The sequence below is a fragment of the Archocentrus centrarchus genome, chromosome 22, assembly GCF_007364275.1.
Source record: "Archocentrus centrarchus isolate MPI-CPG fArcCen1 chromosome 22, fArcCen1, whole genome shotgun sequence".
NCBI lineage: Eukaryota > Metazoa > Chordata > Actinopteri > Cichliformes > Cichlidae > Archocentrus > Archocentrus centrarchus.
In genome coordinates, this window is record NC_044367.1 from 6,887,052 (window position 1) to 6,911,953 (window position 24,902).

General features: G+C 39.1%; 2 protein-coding genes across 5 annotated transcripts in view; one reads left to right on the top strand and one right to left on the bottom strand.

Annotated features, from left to right (window-relative positions):
* The window catches only part of mdga2a (MAM domain containing glycosylphosphatidylinositol anchor 2a), a 153,893-nt gene that overhangs the window by 118,576 nt on the left and 10,415 nt on the right, over positions 1-24,902 (bottom strand). The gene's annotated exons all lie outside the window — the stretch shown is intronic.
* Positions 14,648-18,610, top strand: LOC115772878 (uncharacterized). Of its 4 annotated transcripts, none has more exons than XM_030719304.1 (7): positions 14,648-14,955; positions 16,013-16,106; positions 16,228-16,537; positions 16,874-16,932; positions 17,140-17,273; positions 17,449-17,585; positions 17,838-18,610. In XM_030719304.1, exons 2-7 carry the CDS (start codon positions 16,099-16,101, stop codon positions 18,207-18,209), a joined length of 1,020 nt encoding a protein of 339 aa, XP_030575164.1. In that variant the 5' UTR covers positions 14,648-14,955; positions 16,013-16,098; the 3' UTR covers positions 18,210-18,610. The 4 variants fall into 4 exon arrangements, with proteins under 4 accessions (XP_030575164.1, XP_030575163.1, XP_030575165.1 ...); XM_030719306.1 differs by lacking the exon at positions 14,648-14,955 and adding an exon at positions 15,845-15,889 and having other exon boundaries at positions 16,205-16,537; XM_030719303.1 differs by lacking the exon at positions 14,648-14,955 and having other exon boundaries at positions 15,751-16,106.

The following is a 24,902-nucleotide window of genomic DNA, read 5'->3' on the forward strand; positions in this document are numbered from 1 at the left end:
GTAGTGTTTTGAATTTACCAGCCACTCATGATTCACTCAAGACTCCCACAATGTTTTTGTTCTATTAATATATGCACATCCACATATATATATATATATATATATATATATATATATATATATATATATATATATATCAAAAGAAGAAGCAGAAATGTTTTTTGTAAACTATAACATAACATGAAAACACTGATTGCTGGAACATGTTGTTAATGGCAGGGATGGTGTTAAGAGCAATGCTACGTGAAAAAGCAGAATGTGATGTAAACTATGAAATGACCATTTGTCTTTGACAACACATTCAAGAGATGAGTGGACAAATATATAGAGTTCTCCATTCATTCAGGTCTAATGCATACAAATCAAATCATGTTAGTCAAATTTGAATGCTGCATTTATGGCCTATCATTTAAAAATGAGCAGCCAAAAGGGAAAATTTTCATATATTTTGAGTTAGGCTGTATTTATGTTTTGCTTTTTGATTTGTTTGTTTTTTGTTATTTGTTCATTGCTTCTTCTGTCAGTCCAAAAACATGCATGGGGTTAGGTTAACTGGCAATTCTAAATTGCAACAATTACCATAATAACCCCACGATGGGTGTGAAGCACAATTTCTCAGCTTTCAGAAACCGCCTGAATTTTTCTGATAGGACAAACGGTCATGTAATTACAGTAATTCAAAGTGCGTTTGATGAGACGTCTCAGCGGTGATATGCTCGGCGTTAACCAGCTGTTCACAGCAAGTAAGGGCAGCTAACAGGTGTATCTGCGGCAATAGCTTGCTGTTAAAGGGTTAAACAGCATGTCTTCATTCACCTATTCACACACAGATTTACATAAGTACTTTTTTCTGCACTTCACCATCTAAATGCTTTCTATCTAACATTCTCGCACACATTCACACTCCGATGAGCACATCAGGAGCATCTCGGCATTCAGTATCTTGCATGCATGCAGGCTAGAACAGCCAGGGATCAAATCACCAACCTTCAGATTAGTAGAAGACCGGCTACAGCCACCCCATCTGTTTACTTTCCACCTTGTTCATTTGCAACTTCCTGTCACAGACAGACCGAGACACTACTGCTCTCGGGCCTGAAGACACATAAGTGGCGAGTGGCTTTGTAACATCTTTGAACCAACAGGTAACTGCCATTGTACATATTATTGATTAATTAACAATAATTAATTTAACAGATTACCATTTTAGGTGCCATCTAGCAAGAGCTAATCACTAGCTCTAGTCATGCACATCCTTATTATGGCCCTGACTACCCGTGTAAATGGTAAATTCAATCTGAAATTTAAATACAAAGGTGAAGTCTTTTCCTGAGCAAGCATCGGTGATTGGGGCACAATTACATCATTTATATACTTCTATCTAGCTGATAATTTGCAAACAGAGCTTGAAATTGTAATTTCAATCATTTAGTCTTAATTAAGGGGGACTATTGTATCCTGTCCAACATATATGTCCAGCTATTTTGTTATTGTTCTGTGACTCCACTAATGTGCAGTTCAAAAAGCCTTATAGTGGGCCTTGTGTCACAGACAAGCTGTTTTAGTTCCCTTCTGGTTACTTGAAGCTGTCCTTCTTCTGAGTGATCATATTACGAATGTCTTGTCTCATTGACAAACCCACCTACAAACCCAGCAGTGGAAAAAAAACTCAGTATTTAGAGCAGTTTGAAGCCTGGGCTTTTAGGTCACAGGGATTATTTTGACATACGCTGACCTCATTATAGGTCCCCTTTAATAAAAGCAGGGTGCAGCACAGTTTTACAAAGTGGGCCCACTGTAGCTCCACAGTTTTCACAACTGTCCAGGTTCTTCTTCCTCTTTGGTCTCTTCAGAACAAATACTGCTGTGCAGAAGCAGAGAAAACTGCTGGATGTCAGCCATGTTTCTTTTGGTTCAAGAACACATGGGTGGGCATTATTAATGGACAAGTTAGGTTGTCTACCTCCAGAACTTCCAGCTGTTCAGTTTGGTGTATTTACTTAGTCTTCATTATCCTATCACTATCCTTCCTGACTGTCTCACATCTGACTAAAATCTAACTGTGGTAATAGTGGAAACAGTATTTATGTGTATTTGTCCAGCCATATTTTTTTAGCTGATCTTTGCTAAAGTCCCAAAGTGTAAAAGATTTTGTCACAGAATTTGCAGGCTGATATCCCTGCATGGGAAATCCACACCTTGGGAATGTATGGGTGTTATTTGTGGTTTCATGTTGCAGATGCTTCAGTTCACACTGGGATTGCTTCAGAAGAGAAAAGGTTTAGTCTTAAAACTTGAAAACTGACTGGATTGTCTATGCCTGTGTCTGAATTCCCTCCCTCCTCCTCTGCTCTCTGCAGCTTGATGCAGCATGGAAACTACAGCGCTTTCAGTGTCTCTTGTGGTTCCAAGTGAACAGCGATAATTTTTAATCCGGTGAACCACCAGTGCACCCGACTCAAACAGGCTGTCCTCCACACAGTCCTCATTTATAAAGTGCTCCACAAACCCTAAACAGGTGCAGTCTCCCATTTCAGTACAACTACCCAACACTCTGTCATAAATCCAGCTTCACAGACAGAGTTAAATGTATGACAGTTTTTTTTAGAGCAATTCAATTCAATTTTATTTATATAGCGCCAAATCACAACAAACAGTCACCTCAAGGCACTTTATATTGTAAAGACCCTACAATAATTACAGAGAAAACCCAACAATCAAAGTGACCCCCTATGAGCAAGCCCTTGGCAACAGTGGGAAGGAAAAACTCCCTTTTAGCAGGAAGAAAGCTCCAGCAGAACCAGGCTCAGGGAGGGGCAGCCATCTGCTGAGACTGGTTGGGGCTGAGGGGAGAGAGACAGGACAAAAGACACACTGTGGAAGAGAGCCGAGCAGGGCTCCACGGTGTCCAGTTTAAAGGTGTTTCAGCCATTTTTTGAGGTTATTTAATAGTAAAAAAAAAAAAAAAGAATATTTGCATTCAGAAATATACATGGATTTGATTATACATTCATACCTTTACGTATCCACATATGGATGTATACGGATGCATTTATATACATCCATACATTTAGGTCCATTTATGTACAACAAAAGAAACTTAGAATTAATCACTTAAAAATACATAGGAGTGGGCACCGGTTTGTGGGAGCCGCCATGTTGCCCTGCCATCTTGAATACAGTGGCGAGATGGACATCACATTCTGCCTAATCACGTTTCATGTAAGTGGCTAGAGACCGGCCCCACACGTACTACGCCAAAGGCAGAGAAGAAGAGAACTTGCAGGCATTTGTGTGTCCTGGAGGCAAATTTTAATTTATGCCTGCATCTTCAGACTCAAGACATGAAGAATCATGCCTATGTTCTATCATATAGTGACTTTGGTGGTCCCCTTCACCAAAGAAATGAAAGGAATAAAGGAAAGCCACAATGTGACCGGCATCAGGATAAGACAAAAGTAAATATTGGCACAGTAACCTTTCCCAGATGGAAGGAGTTGCAGAGGGAAGGATGTTAAAGTGATGCTGAAGTAGCCTGCTTTCTGCTCAACAGATAGCTGACACATGGAGTTTGAAAAAAGAAGCTTTTCTTTCTTTTTTAGTGCATAGTCGCGAAATAGACTGGCATTTATATATATTTATTTATATAGCCCTTTCCAATCTTAGTGTTCACTCAAAGCACTCTATACTACAAGACAGTCACACAACATTTGAAGCATTCCAAAATGCACGGTGATGCATCTGGAGAAATCCAACACCGTTGCACCAGGAGCGATTCAGATTTAATATAGTTAGCAAAATGACTGATCTGATTTCTGTATTTGCTTTAAGTCAGACAGAGGCCTTTAAAATGAAATCTGGGGTCTGTTTTGCACTGCTCTGAGGTGGAGGGTGCAAAGTTACCACGAGCCACAACAACACAATACAAAAGCAATGGGAAGTACACCAGGATGAAATAGCTAGAAGAAGCTCTGATGTTTGACAGCTGCAGCACAGTTCAGTAGTTAGCTTGAAACCACACAAAACAAAAGACTTTATTGCAACCTTGGTTACAGCATTTGGTGTCATTTAGCAGATGAGGACTTGTTGAACTGATCACCTCCACCTGTTCACGCAGATTTTGCCTCTGTCACGTCCTGGTGGATTGAGGCTGAACAAGCCTGCACACTCACATGCTGACAGCTTACATAAGCACATTGTACGCAATGTATTATTCTCCAAATATGGCCTTAATCCTCACACTGGGAGAGATGAGTCTCCCCAAGGTGGTATTTCAGCTGCTGAAAACGAGGTGCTGCGATGCTGCTGCACGTTTACATTTGCTCTTTCTTTGATCTACGTGCTCCTGAAAGCCCCACGGTTGATCCTCAGTGACACAAATCACAGCTGCTCACGTTCTTTACTCAACCAGCCCTCGTCTGCAGCGAGCTGTGAGATAAAGGCCAATCATTCATCACTGCACCTTTTTTAGAAGGATGCATGGCAGAGTGTGATGTTCATAAAGAAATGAGTCATTTTGCTATCATTTTACTCTGCAGGGGAGGATGGCTTATTTCAATATTATCTGCCCTGCTCACTGATTTTAATCCAGTCCGCTGAGTAATTATTACACTTAAAACTACCTCCTGGCTGCTTTCCCTGAAATTTAAATTCCTTCTGTCAGCTTTTTTTTTTTTAATCAGCACATCAGACTGAAGCTCAGCTTTTGAGGAAAAGAGCAGAGAAAGTCGAATATCTGCTGGAAGTGTGTTAACAGCAAACAGCACCAGTATGCAAAGTTATGTATTAGCAGATCCTGTTTGTACTGTCTCCATGGATGTACACACAGCTATCACTGGAATACTCTGATATTGAAGAAAACTAAAAAATATAAAAGATTCTAAATGTGTTTGAGCAGTTAGTCACACAAGTACAATGAAAGAAGCTTCTGACCTGCATTACAGAGCTGTTTTTAATGAGTCATTTTTTACTTTGTAGACTAGACTTATATGTGAAACAACAAACATTAACAGTATTCTGCACTGGTGACAGGGTTAAGCTTGCATCTAGGGCTTTAAAGAGAACTTTAGCATAACCAAATGGAAATCTTGATACGGACAAGCTGGATAAGAGACTTGAAAGTTGTTTATCATATAGCAAAAATACAAACTACCCGTCATCTTAACCCTGAGTGGTTTGTCGGTGACCTGTTGGATGTTCAGAGGTTAAAATACATTGTCACACTCTCAAGCAGTGCACAATGTCTTTTGTAGGAATGTGATTGTGTGAAAACAATGTATGGAGAGATCATTTTAAAGCCTCCTTGCTGCCTTAGGCTCATTATGATGGATTAAATCTCACATGAGACATTTTCAGCACACATGACTACTTTGTGCTCGTGCTGCAGGATGTACAGTTCTCTCAGCAGCTCGTGTGACTAAGTGTGCTCCGTAACGTTCTCCATGAATCACGCACACACACAGGACCTATATCTGTGTCACGGTGATGACTGAGAGGACATAAACTTCCTCTACCTCCATATGAATCATAGCCAAACCCACAGTCACACTCACACACACGATCAATGTGACACGCTTACACATTATGTATCACACAGCCTGTCAGGGGTCATGTCTGTCTCACCTCCAACTTCCTGTCAGTTCCCCATCCTCTGAGGAGAACAAAAACTACTACATAAATCTTCCAGAGAGAGCACCCGGCAGTGAAAGAAAAACCTTCCCTTTTTAGCACACAAATAATTTTTTCACCTATAGCTGTTGAAATGAGGGAATTTCTGCAAACCAAATTCACTCAGTAAGAAGTAGACAACTGTGAAACTTGGATGCACAGCAGAAACAAGGGAGAATTTTGCAATATAATGAGTTGATTGCTGGGATGGGAGCAATAAAAATGCAACAAAAATGAACATTTTAACAAAAACTCCTTCACTACATGTCTACCAAATCTGATGCCAAAGCCGCAAGGAAAGACAGCAATCCTTGGCTCATTTTAGCAAAGCAGCAGCCTACTCAGCCTGGGTTTTATATTACACTTCCAAACACATAAAATTAGACCAAACAAGAAAAAAGTGTTAAAAGGTCAGCATTTAAAAACATGTTTAATTTGTAGTGATCAGTGCTGAGTAAACATGACATCTTTTTTTTTTTTTTTTTTTTAATCAGACACATGATAAAAAAAAACAACTAAAAGACATCACAGTAAAGTCTGACATCTAACTGTCCAATCAAAGCTACAAGCAGCTTCACAGACACGATTTGGTGGTAAGAGAAATTGCTTTGAAGAAGTGCCGGGGGTTAGAAATGCTGACGCTACTTTACCAGGTGGCCTCTCTAATCCAGCCAGACAGGATATGAGGAAACTGACACCTGGGGAGTCGTTCTTCTCTCAGTTTAAGTCCTCCTCTTACCATCAGAGAAGTTACTTCTCCTCCACTGCTCAGCACAGCCAAGCCCATCCAGAGTAGATCTGAGCGGACATGTTGGTTAACTTCTTCACCCAAATGTTTAGTGGAAGAGAAAAGAAGTCGTCACGCTGGCTGGTAGACACACAGAGATGTTCACAGAGCCGTGATGCATCGCTCTGCTTAGCAACAGCCCGCTCCAAGCAGCAAAACAAACACATCCGACTGCAGTCCGACTGTCAAAAGTTCATGTACTAAGTGTTTAAAAGTTGATGTCCCAAAGACAGCAGAGCTCAGGTTTATCACATGGTTTACCATCAGTGTCTAAATCCCTTTGTAATAAATTTTTATGGAACATGTGAAGAGAATTGTGAAACTGGACATGGCTGTATCAGTCCTTTGAATTCTTAGTGAATGCATTTGAGTTTGGGTTTCCATCTAAGCCATAATGTTTCTAGTGTTTGAAGTTTTGATTTTTGTGTTTGCTGAACTTTGGGTTCTTTTTAGATTTCTTTATTATTCCAGTAGATTGTGAATTTTATTTCTGGTGTTATTTTTATCATTAAGCCTTTGATAACATTTTTTCTTTAGGGTTATTCACGTTACTAACAAAACCCGGGGGAGACAGGGAACATACAAACATGTGCTATGATCATTATAGTATGTTGATGACTTTCACTTTTACTCTCCTGCATGCTGTGTCAAGTTATAATTTTTATTAATGGTTCCTCAGTGTTTCCTTGTCTGTTCCTGTTCCTCCATCTGTCTCTATATGACTGTCTATGTAGATAGAATAGAATAGAATAGAATAGAATAGAATAGAATGCCTATTATTGTCATTATACAGAATGTACAATGAGATTAGAGATTGGAGGATGGCTGTGGCTCAGGGGGTAGAGCAGGTCATCTACTAATCAGAAGGTTGGTGGTTTGATCCCCAGCTGCTCCAGTCTGCATGCCAAAGAGTCCTTGAGGAAGATACTGAACCCTGAGTTACTTCAGATGCATTCATCATAGTGTGAATGTTGGATAGAAAGTATGCGTGTGAATGACACATACTGTATAAAGTGCTTTGAGTGGTAAATGTGTTTTTCTACTCTACATGAGCAAGTGCTAAAATCATAATAAACATGTTTTATTTACCAAAACTGGAGCACAAGCTTCCTGGAACATCAGTACCACACATTAGGTCATATTATTTGTCAGTTAATTTGATTCAAAATGCTCCAAAATGTACCAACAGCAGTTACCTAGAAGACAGCTATTGACTGTACGTAGCTGTCTGTATCAGCACACCTGTCAATCAAAACAACCAACAGCTTAATGCTAAGCCTTATTAGTAAAGCTACAGATGAGTTACAGTACTGTGTATTAAATACTAAGTATTCAGCCACCCCTCATTTATTTATATTTTGCCAGACTTCATGATTTCTTAAAGTGGTCTCAAGCAACAGTTTTCCAAGTTTGAATTTTTCTGATAGGACAAACTGTTGCTAGCACCCTGTGGCAAAAACTCATCAGCTGTTCCCATTTCAGGTTGATAGACATAAAATATTATTTTTGCAATCAACAAGGTGATTCCCAAAGTGCTATTAGCTAAAAACTTGGCATATCACCACATGGTGTGAGGTGTGTCCTTAAAAAATCTGAGGAAACTGGACAAGTGGAGGACAAAAGTAGAAGTGGCAGGCCTAACGACTATCATCAGCAGATGAACAGCATCTGAAAGTCATGACCTTAGTGAAACAGGAAAAAAAAATCAGCAAGGACCTGAGGACACAGGACCTGAGAGATGCATCTGGCGCTTCAGTTGACCCATCTACTGTCTGCTGAAGCCTCATCAGAAATGGTCTAAGTGGAAGGGTGGCTGTCAAGAAGATATTCTTAAGGAAGGGGAATGGAGAAAAGGCTGAGGTATGCCACATTACAGAAAAGCTGGACTGAAAATCAGAGGCAAAAGAGCTTATGCAGTGATGAATTATGTAGTGAGGTCAGGACAGAGGTACACTGAGTGTCTGCAGCCATCTGTAAAGCACAGTGGAGGCTCTGTTTGGAGCTGCAGTTCAGCCATGTTTGAGATCTTGTCAAAATTGACGGAATTATGAACACAGAAAAAAGCATACCTATATAGAAAAACAAACAATGGAACACTGTCACAGGATTAGCTACCAGCATGACAGTACCTCAGCCCAGCGCAGCACTGGGTGATCAGCTGCTAGCTAGAACCCAGAGACTGCAACTGCATCAGGTTATGAAGGAATGTAAACATGCTTTTTAATGCAACGTGACAGTCTATGGGGTCTGACTCACTTGGAGCGAGCCTCAAGAGACCATTGAAGGAAATGCAGTTTTTGGCACTTGTGAATTGGCTTCATCTTTCACCCCCAGGGGTTGCTGCTTGATTTTCACTATCAATTAATCTCAATGCTAGTTTCTAAATTAATAATTTGCCTGTTCAAATATTAGAAGATACTGTGACCTTGAAGATTTTTGGCTTATTGTCACACAATACTGTTTTTAAGGGTCACAAATACTTTCACAATCAACATTTGTAGCTCAAACTAACCTTGTAAAACTATGCATTCATGTTCAGGTTAGTACACATGTAGCAAAAAAAAAACTGAGGCTGGGTGACATGAATGATATCAGTGGTGATGTTACACCAGCAGTACACCAAACAGTTAAAAGTACTGCTGTATTTACAGCGGAAACCTGATTGGACAATAATTATCCAGTAATGAAAAACTTTCTCATTTCCCCTGCAGGCCCTGGAAAAGGTTGCAGATTTTGAAGCTGAGTATGAGTGCACCAGCAGGCTTAGATATTTTGTTGATACTGGAAAAAATAAATGTTATCATTTATTGTGCTGTGTACTGTATAGCATGAAGGTACTCTGCTCTCCTTCCTACACCTAGTGGTACTTATTTCTGAGCAGCAGACTTGACTTAGTAACCTGAGTCATGCTGCTCTTCCTCCTCCTCTTCCTCCTCTCCTCCTACTTCTCCACTGAGCAGCCCGCCGACAAGAGATGGGAGGCGGGCCAACAGCGCTTCCAGTAATCTGCAGTGCTTTGTTCTCATTATGGCACATTAACACTTATTAACACAGTAAACCAACAGCTAATGGCTTGATAAACACAGAAACTCATCGGGAGGGGGAACGAGAGAGGGGGGAGAGAGGGCAGTGGTGTTTTCTATCTGTGAGAAAAATGCTCCACAGCTGGGAGACAAAGGGTAATGATAAAACAATCATAATTAATCCCGATTGCCCAGAGAAGAGCAGGTCCAATATGCAGAGTTACACACACACACACACACACAAACACACACACACACACACACACACACACACACACACACACACACACACACACACACACACACACACACACACACACACACACACACACACACACACACGTGTTTCAGTCACTTCAGAGGACATGGTATTCTCTGAAAATCTTTTTCTGGAAACTAGCCCAAACCTCAGCTTAACTAAACTTAATCATAACCTGACTTTAACTTTACCTTAAGACTTATCTTAACCCTGACCATAACTTAAACCTGCCTAAGCATAAACTGACCTTAAATTAAACCTATAGCACTAACCTTGAGCCTAACCATAACCTAAATTTTACTTTAACCTTATCTTAACCCTAACTTTAATACGAGCCTAAACTAAACCTTACATTAATGGAAATACATTTTCCTAATAATAATAATACATTTTATTTATAAGTGCCTTTCATGACACCCAAGGACATTTTACAGGGGTTAGAACAAAACAAAACACATAAAGCACAAACAGAAACTAAAATGACCAAAGGAACTAAAGCGAGTATACGATCTTGAACAAGTAAGTTTTGAGTAGTGATTTGAAAACATGAAGAGAGTCAATATTGCGAATGTCTGGTGGGAGTGAGTTCCACAGCTGGGGAGCAGAGTGGGAGAAAGCTCTGTTCCCCATGGTGCTGGGATGGGCAGAGGGCACAGTAAGGCGGATAGAAGAGGAAGACCGGAGGGTGCGAGAGGAGGAGGTGATATGAAGAAGTTCAGCTAGTAGTTGAGTTAAACACTCCATCACTGACAAAGTCATGTCTGCTTCACCTCAAAGAGATCAGCAGAACCAGGGACTGGGTTTAGACCAGAACACCTAGTTTGTAAGTCCAGTGTTTGAATTCAGCCAGTCTGTGGCCTGAGCTACCACAGGGGTCACCGATGACCTTGACCCCTGTGGTAGTAAAAGGGTTAATGCATGGAAACTATGCCAGCTTATTTTTTTCTTGAACTTTAAGAGTATATTTGCATGGTTTACAATTCTAAATAATCTCTATTTATCTTATACTGGCATCTCTGGCTCACAAGGTTTACTTGTTTATACTCTGACTTGATCATTTAAAACTTTTCATGCACTGTTCGAATAGTGGAACAGTGCATGATGGAAAACAAGGAAAGGTATAATATTTAATTAAGGCATTAGAAACGGATGAACTTTCCCTGAGAGGTCAGTTTCAGTTTCTCCTATTGTTCTCTTCATCACAATTTCATGAACACTCAAATGAACCATCTCCTGACTTTTGTCACCATAGAGCAATCTGGACCTCCTCCTTTCCTCCCTTCTCTTGGCCCCAGAGGATACGGATTATCCAAAACTTCCATCCATCCATCCATCCATTCACTTCCGCTTATCCTGGTCAGGGTCGCGGGGGGGCTGGAGCCTATCCCAGCTGTCATAGGGCGAGAGGCAGGGTACACCCTGAACAGGTCGCCAGCCTGTCACAGGGCCAACACAGAGAGACGAACAACCTTTCACACTCACATTCACACCTATGGGCAATTTAGATTAGCCAATTAACCTAACCCCAGTAAGTGCATGTCTTTGGAATGTGGGAGGAAACCTGAGTACCCGGAGGAAACCCACGCAAGCACGGGGAGAACATGCAAACTCCACACAGAGAGAGGGATTATCCAAAACTTCAGGATTAAAACTGAACGCTGGCCGAATCTCTGCTCTTCATCCTTGACAAGAAAATGCAGCATTGGGTGGCAGGAATCCAGGCAGCAGCCCAGATAAAAGCAAATGTGGAGATAATAAAGTGCTTGTAGGTGTTCTTTAGTTTAATTATATCTGTGATAGTGAAGCCTGGAGGAGCAGGGAGCAGAGCTTGACATCCTTTGATGTGTTGTTGCTGCATGAGTGCACTACCACAAAACCCATCAAAATTAAGAAGTCTTTCAAAGCTAGGTTTATCTGTAATGTAGCAGATAACTGAAACAATCTTTTGAATGTGCAAATCTTGCAAAGATGCAAGGGCAAAAAATTTGCAAAAAAACTCCATTTAGCTATCATTTCCATCCTAGGAAATAGCTGTTTTACTACAGTATGTCAACCACTGGATACATGCCAAATTTACAAACTTCTTATAAACTTATAAACTTCTTCAGAGCTTCTTAGTTTCAAGTAAAACAGCAAAATTGCAATGACACACGTTACATGTTGTTCCAGTGGTTCAATGCAGCCGTACAGCGCTGTGCCAGGATTACCCTTTTACCCCTTTGATAGCACTATGACGCACATAACTACTTTCTGACATTTAAAATTCAACATTCAATACATGAAGGCTCCTTTACTCTTCAGCTTTCTCATGCTGGCACACCCTGTTATCATTTTCTTTTTTAACAGGCTAACACAGATTTACACTGCAAGCTGCATCCACAGACACATTTTCAAAATTCTTGCATGTAAATTGAATGGAAATTGAACTAATAGGCCCAAGCAGTGTGTGACATGGTTAACTGTAAATGTCTGAAGAAGGATACAAAGTATTAATGAAAAATGAAGGTGTTGTGTTGGCAAAGCAGCTGGTTAAACTTACTAGTGATTTCTCAGACACTAATCTGAAAATGGTGGCTGAGCCTCCACCTGTTCCACTTGCCTGTGTTATTAAACTGGATTTAATATCTCCTCTCCATCATCGAGGCTTTCGTTGCTAACGTGCAGTTATTAAAAATGTCACTTTGGTACATTTTACTGGCGTCTATTTTAGATTTGACTAGGCAGGCATTACTGACTTTGCCTTTCCTGACTGAACGCCACTGTTGTGTCTACTTGTGAATGATTTCTCTGTAATAATAAGTTATCTGCTGCACTATGAAACAACAACAAATATGCTTATATTCAAGCAATATTTTTACATTACAAATGACACATTGAAAAGATGAGTGGAAAGGCTGGATATACAAGCAATCAGAAAATGACATCCTCCTGGGCTGAAAAATCAACGTGCTGGAGGTTTTAACCTTTGTAAAGCTTTTGCGTGTAACTTATCAGGTAAAAGTACCGCTGGAAAAAAAGTACATTATGTCCTCTGGAATACTGAGTATCACAAATGTATTGTTGTGAGGCCATGTTTGCACTCTGAGGCTGTTTGTGTTTAGGCTTCAGCTTCGTTTAGGTTGGCATTTTAGGTTTAAGTGACTTTAAATGTATTTTGTCAATGATTGTCCCACAAGCATAGAAGGACATGAATGTGTGTGTTTGTATGTTGATTGACTGGCCCTGCTGCAGCTGTGGCAGATGGCAGGAGTGTAACTGAAGGTGACAGATGTGTCCAAATCGTAATCACACGTACACACACTTTCTGTTCTGGTGGGTGAATGTATGCATTTCTGGGTAGTGTGAATGTGCACTTGCATGTCTTTTCACTGTGAAGACACACAAGACCACATTCAAACCTCGTCAGGAAGAGCATTAGTGGCCAGTTTTTACAGGACTTGGTTCAGACTTGTGTTTGAGGGCTTTGGAACAAATCAGGTTCAGGGTAAGGACAAGACAGTCCTCACAACGGTAATACTCCAAAGATATGTGTGTGTGTGTGTGTGTGTGTGTGTGTGTACACGCATGTTACAGATGGCCTAAGTGTGCTGCTGAAAGAGCAGATTAACTGGAAACACACACTGGAAAACCCACATTATCCAAATTCAGACAGACTCCACAATCATCTATCACAGTCTATCAGTGTCAGTATTCAGTATCATAGCAGTTGGATGGGCATTTCAAGACAAAAGTACATTCAGTATTCAGTAAGACTTATCTGGCTATTCTTGGCAGATCTTCACATGCTGGTTTGCTCTCAAATGACTGTGCACAGTTGTGTTAGGCTTCCATTGATTTTTCAAAACATTTTCTCATATTTCCAGCAGTTAGAAACATCAGAATTGATGTAGGGCAATTCCCATTCCTATCAGTCATATATATACACAGTGCAGGCAGGTGATTAATTGGATTTTAATTTCAGTTATGATTTCTGTTTCCACCAATTATGAAAACATTGGGGGAAACAAATTACTCTGAGCTATTTCAAAATTACTGTAAGTATTTATTTGTTATTCAGTTATTTGTTGTTCCATTTGGATTGTGTGTAAAGTCAAAGTATTTTTGAGCGACAATGCACAAAAAAATGTATCTCACAAGAGAAAATGATGTCTTGTACCAGATTCATTCATGAGCCAATTTTCATCTGAATTCTCTGGGCTGCTACACACAATAAATCAGACAGAAAATGTAAGGTACAAGTAGAGTAGTATAACCCCTTCAGTCACCGTGCACACGATTGTGTACATCGCTTTCTATTGTTATATATTGTACTGTAATATTCATTTTCTGACATATCCTACCTAAAAAAGATTGCATAGACAGAAGATGATTTTTTTCCCACCTATATTCCTGTATCGTGACCAAAGGGAATAATGAAATATGAAAAAAAAAAGCCAGAAAACCCTCTAGCCCCATTCACACCCACAAAACACATACACACAATAAAACCTTCATATTCACTCACATCAGATGTTAAATCAGACACTTTATCACTTTACTACTGTATATTACTGCACTGCATTGTTTGCACATCTGCCTCTACACTAATGACCATCCATCTGTATATGTATATTGCCCTACCGGACTCATTCATATCCCTGTATTCTTTGTTTTGTTTTCCTTGTTTTCAGAGCACTAAGCCCCTGCAGCTTAGTATAGTTTGTATAATAGTATAGTTTGTTAGTCTGTATTGTTAGCATAGTTTGTATAATTTATACCTCCATTGTTTGGATTCTATTTATTGCACATGTTAAGCTTTATTGATCCTTTGGGATCAATAAAGTATCTATCTATCTATCTATCTATCTATCTATCTATCTATCTACACAGTAAAATCCTGAGTGTCAAATAAGCAGTGTCAGAACATGTAAACTCTATAAGAGTCAGTTCAACACCAGTGGGTGTAAAATGCCTCCTTATGTTCTGCAGTGTTGGTGTAAATATTCAGAGTTAAAACAGGTTTTTTAAAAATAACTCTTTACAGTGTAACTTGTCAAGTGTTAAAGGAAATGCACTCGGTTAGAGTTACTAAAACACTATAATGCAGTGTTAATGAAAATTCTCCAAACTGAGTGTAAAAAAGTACTCTGAAAAGCTCCGCCCCCTTGCACTTTGTGCCAGACCGAAGAGAATTTTATCGGCGCCATTTTCAACTTCTCCGCCTTGCTGGAAAAGTCTCGGTAAGTTTCCTCAATTTTTCATTTTTTTCCTGAATTTTCACTGTCGTTACACTCAAAGCAGCATATTAAAATAACATGGTTCTTCAGACAGAAAAAAATATGCTTTTCACGTGACAGATGTTTGAGGAGTTGTTAGCTAGCTTAAACCTTCAAAATGTTATCCTATATTTAGCATTAAATAAAGATGGCATTTTAGACATAAAATTGCATTAACGGGTCACTACGCTTCCAAACGTTGATAGGAACCTATAAAATATACTTCAGGGCTGATTTTGGGAATTGACTTCAGACACCTGCCTCGAGCTCCCCCGGGTTATGTTTTCAATTTGCCTCGGGGGAAACTCCTTCTGCGGGAGCTGCGGTTCCTCTGAAACAGCATGAAATGTATCGTCGGTGTTAATTAAATCTCAGCTATTTCTACTTTTTAATGGTATTCTATTAAAGTTATGCTTGTTACTATCAACGAACATGAAATCGTCCTCAGATGAATATCAAATGATCAACTACGTTTGTGGTTTGTTTAAAGTAATTCTTGAGTCAAAACAGTGTTTTAGTCGTTGATCGCCAGGCGCTGAGACGCCCTTGCACTGGGCTGAGAAAATCGGTTTACTTTCAGAATTCTGCTGTCACAGCATTTAGCAGACAGGAGCACACCCCGCGGACTCCACACCGGCTAGATCGCTGCTATTATTGCTGCTTGCTTCATACACACCTAAAGAGGCGGAGCCCTTACTGAGACGTGAGCTCAGGTGGAGCAAAAGGAGACGTTTTTCTAGCATCCAAAAGAAGCCCCCCCCCCCGAACCACCCACTATTAAACGTTTACTGGGAAGCAGCTGGAAGTCCTCCATCAACCACCTGATCAGCAAGTGAAGAAAAGACAACTTTGTAGCTGCTTCATCCACCCTGTTTGTTTCACACAGGGAAAAACTGCTGTACGGAAGTTAAAATATGCAGATGAACTGTAATTCTTATCCAATTACTTCAGTAATCAATGGAATTATCGATAGAATACTTAATTACTAAAGTTGCAGCCCTAATTTAATTTGCTCCTTTAGGACAGCACCACCACAACATGTGAGAGAGATGTATGCTCAAGGCATGATTGAAAAGTTCCCAAACCTGCGTGATCCTTATTCCAAAAATGGATATGTAAGTATTAAATCCAATATCCAAGTTGTTTTAAATTCTTTATCTTTTGACCCAAATGCTGCCTTTCTAATAAAATAGCCTGTTAACCTATTTTAAAGGAAGATTTCTATTATGGTTAAAGTGGCTACTTAGCATGGAGGCTTAAAACCATCCAGAGGAAGAGCACCTTATCAGAGGGGAGAAGATCATCATGTCAGCTGACTGGGTGTGGACCAACAGCCAGAGGAGATGCTTCATTTAACCCTGAGGTGACCCTAAGAGAAGAGCCATATAAGGAAGCTAATTCCTTCATGAAATACTCTTCTGATGAGGCCGCCATCAGGAACAAAATGAAGATGATGTTTGATTACCGTTGCAAGATGGTCCTGGACGAAAACAGATCATCCAGCGTCTTGACTGAATTTCCTCGCTTCAGAGATGTCAGAGGCTTGGTAATTCAGCATTTTACACAAATAGCCTGTTGATGTACAATTGTGTGTTCATAAGTGAATTGACTTGTTCTCTAAAATGAAAACCTTCTAAAATAGCTATACATCTCATTTTGGGCAAACTCCACACTTTACTTTTGATGCTTTACCTAAGTAGGTTTGGTCAAAAAAATTAAATCAAAGAAGTTAGTTTCTGATCATGAGTTGATCACACAATCCAGTAAGATCTTTGTTTTTTAAATTAATAACCTCTTTAAACAAACCTGCCCCTGAAATAAAGGCCTGGAGATGAATTGGCTTTGTGTTATATTGCAATAAGCTCTTTTTCCATATGTTTAGATTGATCAAGACTTCATTCTGGAATTTGGAGAAGATGTAGCTTCCAGGTTTTTGGAGAGGTTAGTGCCAACGTTTTTTTTTCCCCCATAAACTGCAAACATTCGTTTTATATTGGAATACATTTGTTTTTATTTTACATAATTTTTCAACATGGTAGTGTATGGTTTGCAGTGATTATTTTCAATGTGTTTTTTATTATTTTTGATGAGTGTTGTACTTCTTGTCTTATTTTCTGTGCTCAATTAATAGAATGCCTTTTACTTTAGGTGGCCGACTGTTTTCAAGCATAAAGTGATCCAGCAGAGCAAGACTCTCCCTACCTCAACCGACCTTGAAGAAGTGATCTACTGTGCTGAAGGAGCTTCAAGTGAGGAGGAACTGGATGAGACCCTTACCTCTGGTAGTTTTATTCTGTAGGACTTAAACCTAAGTATTAATAGTAGCTGGAGGAATTGTAAAGAATTTTTTATTTAATTGAATTTTCTATTGGATTTCTTTATGTTTCGGCTTTAAAGGAATAGCCTTCTAATTTTTTTTCTTTATTTTCATGTTCTGTGTTATTTCTGTTCTCACAGGCTGGGACAGTGATCTTGCTTCCATCATTCTCCTGTTCCACCTGATTCCTCCTTCCTGTCAGGGTTACAAAAGACGTGGGAAGGTTTCTCCATCCCAGGATGAGGAGCACCATGTGGTCTTCCAGAAGGTTTGTAATGTATGTTAATTTTTGCAACAACTATTACCTGTTCCCTTTCTCCTCTTTTGCTATGATTCTTTTCATATATGAAATGGATTCTGTTTTAAAATTATATGGAACCAATTTCATTCCTTTTATTGCTATGTATTCTTCTATTTGGGGGCAGAGAGTGTTGGTTAGGTGTTGATTTGAACTTTGACAGGGAAAGCTTCTGGCAGTTTTTGACAGAAATTTTAAATCCCACTTATTTTTCCTTTTTTTCATACTTAGAGTGGAACAAGTGTCCAGGAACATGCTGATGCCATGAACTCCACTACGCAGCCCTACCCACTTGCTGTTGGGACAAAGAGGAGCACCATTCATGAGTTCTTCATTGTTCTGGACAAGCAGGTCGTACCATGCAAGTCAGCCAGCTCACTTGGAGCTTTTGATGAAATTTTTCACTTCGTATTTGGAACTGTTTATAATCAAATGCTCCACAACATGTACGTCTTGGAACTTGGAGAGTTAAAGGAAGGTGCTGAAATTGCTTCAGAACTTTGTAGTGAACACTCTCTCTCTCCATGTCAAACACAAAATTACTTTCAACTGGGGCTACAGAATTTCATCGGCAACAACATATTCCTAATTGGTCACTGGTAATCTAAAGATCTAATTTGAAAAGCTTTTGTGTAAAATTTTATGTGACCTTAAGAAAATGGGTGCTTTTAACTTTGTCACTGACCAATTGATATTTGTCGTTTGTTAAAAATGGCACTAATGTCAAGTTCTTCAAAAAATATGTATTTCTTAGATAAATGGATAAAGATGTTCCAGTAAATTCACATTGTCTTAGAAAAGTTTTTTCTTTCTAATCAAACTGAAAATGCAGAGAAGCCTTTAAGTGCATTTTATTTTTGTACTGAACTTAATAAATTAATAAGACAAGGAAGATGGGTTCTTTTTGTGCTACAAATATCTTTGGCTGTATGTCGTAAGAAATATTAACAATAGGTTTATAAAAACAGTATATAATTGTGTAAATTTTTTTGACACTGACTGAATTGGTTACACATTAACACTGTTTAGAGTTAAATTTAATTAACAGTTAAATAGATCTTACACTTGTTAAGAAAAAATTGTAGGAGTTGATTTAGAATAACACTTAAAGTAGCAGTGTCATATTTAAATAACACTGTGAGTGTTATTTATGTCATAGAGTAAAAGTATATTAACAGTGTGAGTGCTGATTAAATTTTACTCTATAGCTAAATTTAACTCTAATCAGAGTAAAATCAACTCTGAAAATGTAACACTGAGCTCAGTGTAATTTTAACACTGTACAGGGCGGGACCATATGTTCACTGGCTCAGTGTTAAAATTGACTCTTTTAGTGTTGCATTAACACTGCCCATTTTACTGTGTATCTATCTATCTATCTATCTATCTATCTATCTATCTATCTATCTATCTATAAGGTCAAAAAAGTCCTGGATTTGATGACTGTATACATGACCTCTTAGTATCCTCAATCTCACAAATGGATCTGGTCTCAAACTAAGATGACTGTATGAATGATATGAATAATTAAGATTGGCGCCTGCAGTGAATGGAGTAGCCTGTAGGAGCCGCTGTTGGCTCCTCACCCTGTCATTTGGCGTTCAGCGAGAAGCTGCCAAACAGAGAGTGAGTGAGTGGCAGACTGGCTGTTTCTGTTTGACCTTTTCCATCCAAATGAGCTTTAACTGCATTGTGCTGAGGAGAGTTTATGAGGCAGAAAATTAGCCCATATGGCTGTGAAATCAGATCAGTGTCACCAACAACAAATCAAACAACACATCTGACTGCCAGAGAGCACAACAACGACAACAACACAGACCGCTGCACGCTCACTGCACTGACTGCAGGCTGAACAACGGTGACGATGGTGACGGTGGAGCCATCGGAGGATGACAGCAGCTGATTCATAGGACTAACCAAGGTTTACGCTTTCCAAGAAGTCATTTTCCATAACAGTTTCAATTTCATAAGGTTGCTGTGTCAAAGCAGGATCAGGTCCAGGACTAATGCTGGGTCCCAAGAGTCAGCTCATTATAGTCAGCAATCTTTCACAAACTGTGTTGTAAAGGCACCATGAAACCATCGACTGCCCTTCAAATACTGCTGCCTTCATCCTGACTGTCTCTGCAGTCTGAGTTCAGCTGCTCCACAAATCTGACAGTTCACGTTCATCTAAAGTTTGCTAACATTATTTTACTGAACAACGTTTTTCAACATAGTTTTCTAGGAGGTTTTCTGGGACTAGAAGATTTTCCTGGATATTTGGGAACGCCAGACAACTGAAGAGTTTTGTGATGAACACACAAGTTCTAAGGCACTGTAGGAGAATGTACTCGCAAGGTGGAAAAAACTAGGGAATACCATCCAAAAAGTTCAATCTAGTTGGTGGGGTCTCTTCTATGTATGATTCACAATTTTGAGAACTGGATGAGGAACGAGTCCTTTTCACCCCCAACAAGGGTAGCTAGTAAAATCATCCTCAGCAAAAGAGTTGAGGAACAGAGTGTAGTTTTCAGTAATTGAATTCTAATACTGTGCATTTTCATTTGGTTTCTGTGAACATAACAGCTGACAGGTGCACAGAGCACATGAGAAACACCCACAGATGGTTTAAAAGATGGATGTAACCACCATGGCTCTCACCCACTGGTTTGTTTGCTGAGAGTTCTCACAGTCGCCATCTTGGTTCTGAAACTGGATGTGACAAGTGAGGAGTGGATCTGTGTGTGAAAACACACGCTCACTTGTGTTTGACAAGTTAGCTAATTAGCTAATGAGCCTATTTTTTTCCCCATTCACTTCTATAAAACCAGAAATCTTTTTGCAGTCAATGGTGCAGAGGTGGCCATTAAAGAGTCACTCCCATGTTCACGTCATGTTTCAGACCTGGAAGCTCTGTCTGTCATGTATACTGTCTAAGGAAACACTGGTCTTCTTGTACAGTATTACCACCTGGAGGTAAGGACTGAGTAACTGAGTAGAAATAATCCAGTGGTGCTGTCACACAGCTCTAACACCGCACATCTGCTTTATGAGTGCTAATTATAGCACTGGCAAAGTTCATGACAAAATCTTTCAAATGAATTCAAATAAATTTACATTCACCAAATATGTCATTCTGAAATGACATCTCTGGATGTGGGATACCAGTGTGTATCACAGTCACTAGAAGCATTACGCACACGTAACTACTGAGGTAACTCATGTGTAATGCTTCAGGATGCTGCACCATCACAGCTTGAGCAAAACCTGCCTGATTTATATGCAAAAACATTCATAAAGAACTTTGTGTTATTTATGATTTAATGTTGGTGTTAAAGGTCTGCATACAAACTGACCCACATCAAGGTGGACTGTGATTAAAAAAAAGGAAAAACTGAATGCAGATACACAAGTTTAATTAAAATGACTTTTTTTGCCCATAAGATTTTTGCCTTTTGTGCTCACATACTCTTTCATGCCCTCTTTTATACATGCGATCCCAGGCCTTACTGTGCAGACCAACAAAGGAAAGGCCCGACTAGTTAAGCCGGTAGCCTTTTAAATGCTGTAAGCTCTGGTCAGAAAATCACCAGGAGTAGCTGAGCCACATGAACAAACAGCAGCTGCTGCAGGGCGTCACTGGGGATTATTTGGTAAATGTCCAGCTGCCACTTTTGTTTCAGACAGAGATTCTGCTAACTGTACACACGTGTTTGAGATCAGAGTTTGCAACGCTGAACCAATCTCACAGTAAGTAATAGGACTCCCACGTTTTGGTCTGCGTTCAAGCTAACAGCAGCGGTTTGCTAACAGTGGTGTGAGGGTGCGTTGAAAGCAGATTTGTTTAGTACAGATTTATGAGTGTTTTAGTTTCAACCAAACCAAAATCACAGCTGTGAAACCTCCCCTATACCATGATCCATGAAGCTTTATATATTTTTCTTTTTATAGTTTTTGTAATGTTTGGAATGTCACAGCAAATACAGAACATACAGCAGGTTAAGAAAAACAGAAAATGTGAACAACAAAAATGTCTTTTCAGAGAGGTTGACAGAGATAATGTGAGAGGACAGAAAAATAATTTTCAGCTGTGGAAAGGCTCTGACACACAGCCGAGGAATCTCACATCTCATTTCAAGAAAAATGTTCCAGACCTTCAAATTCACGATATATGCTGCCCGGGCCAAACAAAATCCAATCTTTCGTCTACATCGTCTTTCAGTTTCGGCTTTGAGCAACAAAATGTGCATCAAAAACTCATACAACTTGTATTTCAAAAGTATTTCAAACACATAAAGCTTAATGGGAAATTCTGGATCTTTTAAATATGGAAAAATTGTTCAGAGTCAAAGTGTAAAACTGTAACAGAATCTGTTTGGGCTTTGAATAAAAGCAGAAGTTGATAAAATATCCCTGTCGCACCTTGGAGTGCGACAGGGATATTTTATCAGCATTTTCTTAAACAGTCTCAACTATTAACTAATGTATCAAAAACAATCCACATATAAATTTTTGATGAAAATAAGTATTAGGTGAAGCAATCAAACGATCAAAATGATATCAAATAAAAATCTTGAACATTACTTTCTGATTTTCTTTGTTAACGGTTTATTGAATATTAAAAAAAGTGAGTAATATAGCCTCAAAATTATATTACAATATTTCAAGAAAATTATAATGATATTTCTGACGATATAGGAAAAATATGATGCAGATTGCAGGCAGCAGCATTGATAAGTGTAAGTAAATGAAGGGCATTTTCATCCATCTGTTCCAAAGAGTTACTGTCACTGAACACGGATTTCCTTATTTGAAGTGTGAATCTTCTGAAACAAGGTGCCACAGCTGCAGCAGCATTATAGTGCAATAGTAGTGACACAGCATTTTATCCAGTGACACAGCATAAATCAAATGCAAGCACAAAAGTAGCCCAGGTATTGTTTTATAACTAAGTATCATGTATATGTAACTTATAACTCTGCAGGAGCTGCACAACACTGTCACATAACAACAGTGGAAAAAAAAGGAACACTTTTTTATAACGTAAAAATTTAGATCGGTATTATCACAGACAATATGATATGGCACAGCCCTAGATTGGACCAGTGACATTGTCCTACTTTTGCTCTGAAATTGAGGTAAAAGATAATCAACTCTCAAATTAATATTCTGTCTGATAGATTAGTCAACTTATTGTTTCAGCTCAGCTTGTCACAAAGCCTCTGTAGCATTTCCAGAATCACACAGAAACCAGGAGAACAATCAGCCTCCATTCACCAAATGTTAAAATACAAGCACACAGATGTCGCATCCTAATCCCCCCTCCTTTCCTTCCTCCCTCTCTTCCACTGTATCCCCACAGCTGAAAGAATCCTTCTCTCCCCAACATGAGGAGCAGTTTTGGTAAGAGCCTAGAGTTTCATCAGCATGACTCTGCAGACACATCAGGCCCGTAAACTCTGTGAATGTAAGTAACAGTGAATGTGATGTAATACGCCTCCTCTCCTCTAATCTGTTACATATAAGATTACAGATAATCTGGTTGTGAGGTGACGTCACAGAGTCATACGCTGCCCAAAAGGAAACCACACACACATACAAACACACACTGCCACCGTGCTTTTATTATGACACAGAATTAGTAGGTAAATGTACGGAAGACCATAAACGCCAATGAAAAATTATTTAATTATTTAATTGAACTGAAAATTTTGAACTTCTTATCTTGGTTTAAAGCAAAAATGGAAAATTTATTACATGTTCATATCAATATGAGGCTTACAGGCAGGAGTATATAAACACTCATTAAATGGTTTATAACACACGGTGTAAATTATGTTCTCATATTTGGCGTTATATAATAATAATTATAAACAACTAAATATTATAGTTTATAACTGTATTATATTTATATTCATATTTTTATATCTGTATTTGCTTTAATTTCACAGTTCAGTAACGTAAAAGTCAAACTGACTGTCACTGCAATCGTAAGGTGATACTGAACCCATAGAAGACTGGTTGCTAAAATGAAACTCATTATTGAGTTTCATTTTCACAGGATGGTGTCTCCCCTTTGGGGTTGCGTCAGGAAGAGCGTAAAATTCTGCCAAATCAAACATGCAGAGCGACCTGCTGTGGCAACTCCTTGTGACAAGGGAGCAGCTGAAAGTATCATTTCCACTAAATGATGTCTGATCAATAATCTTCTGTCACAATAGTGTTGGCAAAACATTCAGGATATTGTGATAAAGAGCTAAAAGACTTTAGGAGTTTTTTTTTATTTTACTCTGTTTTAATTTTTTTTAAAAATCCACCAGCACAAAAGGGGGGAAAGACAAATTAAACACACTGGGTGCAGCTGTGTGGTGTTCTGGCCACGAGATTTGATCACATCCATTAAAGGCAATGCTTGAGATTTCACAACATGCATCGTGGTGTATTCCAGGAGCGCCTCAGAAGGTAATCTCTGCTCTGGTGCTTAAAACAGTGCCAGCTCTAATTTTGACAGAAGCTGGGTTGAGCAGCACAGACCTGATCAGGAGGGCAGGAAATCAGTCACAGGACTGGCACAGAAAATCCAGTCAACTGACAAAATGAAAAAAAAAGAAAAAAAATGAAGACTAATCTCTCCCGGTGTGATCTGAAGCCATGCAGAGGAACCAAACAGCGTCAAAGAGTCACACCCAGACTCAGTGATCAGTAATGAAACCTTTACAACACAACAAGAGTTTATTATCATTCACAAATATGCAATATACAATATACAATGTTATGTGTAAAAGCTGTAAAATGTCAGTATGACAATAGATTACTGAAGTGGTTGTTATAACATGGAATTACAAGTTCAAAACATCTCAACTACACAAAAATGATAACTTGAAAATTCAAGCATGTAAATAAATCAGACAGTTGGCTCATGTCATTATGTTTCCATGACTGTTATCGAGGTGCATCATGGAGGATCGGTGGTTAAGGACTTACTCATATTACTTGGACATTGTGTCATCATCGCCATTACAGTCTGCTTTCAAGGGGAGTAGAATTGGTGATAAGTCCACGGACAGAAAGAAACAAAAGCTGGAAAATTTTTAGAATTTGTTCAGGCGTGACTTGTGTTTTTTCTCTGGAATACAAAGTTTACCAAAAGGTTTGCCTAATGGAATGTTAGCCAAGAAGGTCTGGCTTGTGTGTTATGCTGAAACCTAAGCTAATAAACTATCACAGCTATCCTTTTTTAATGTATTTACTGTAGACAGGACCAAATCAAAAGCAGATTAAATGTTGTAATAGCTTTAAGGTTACACATTTGTT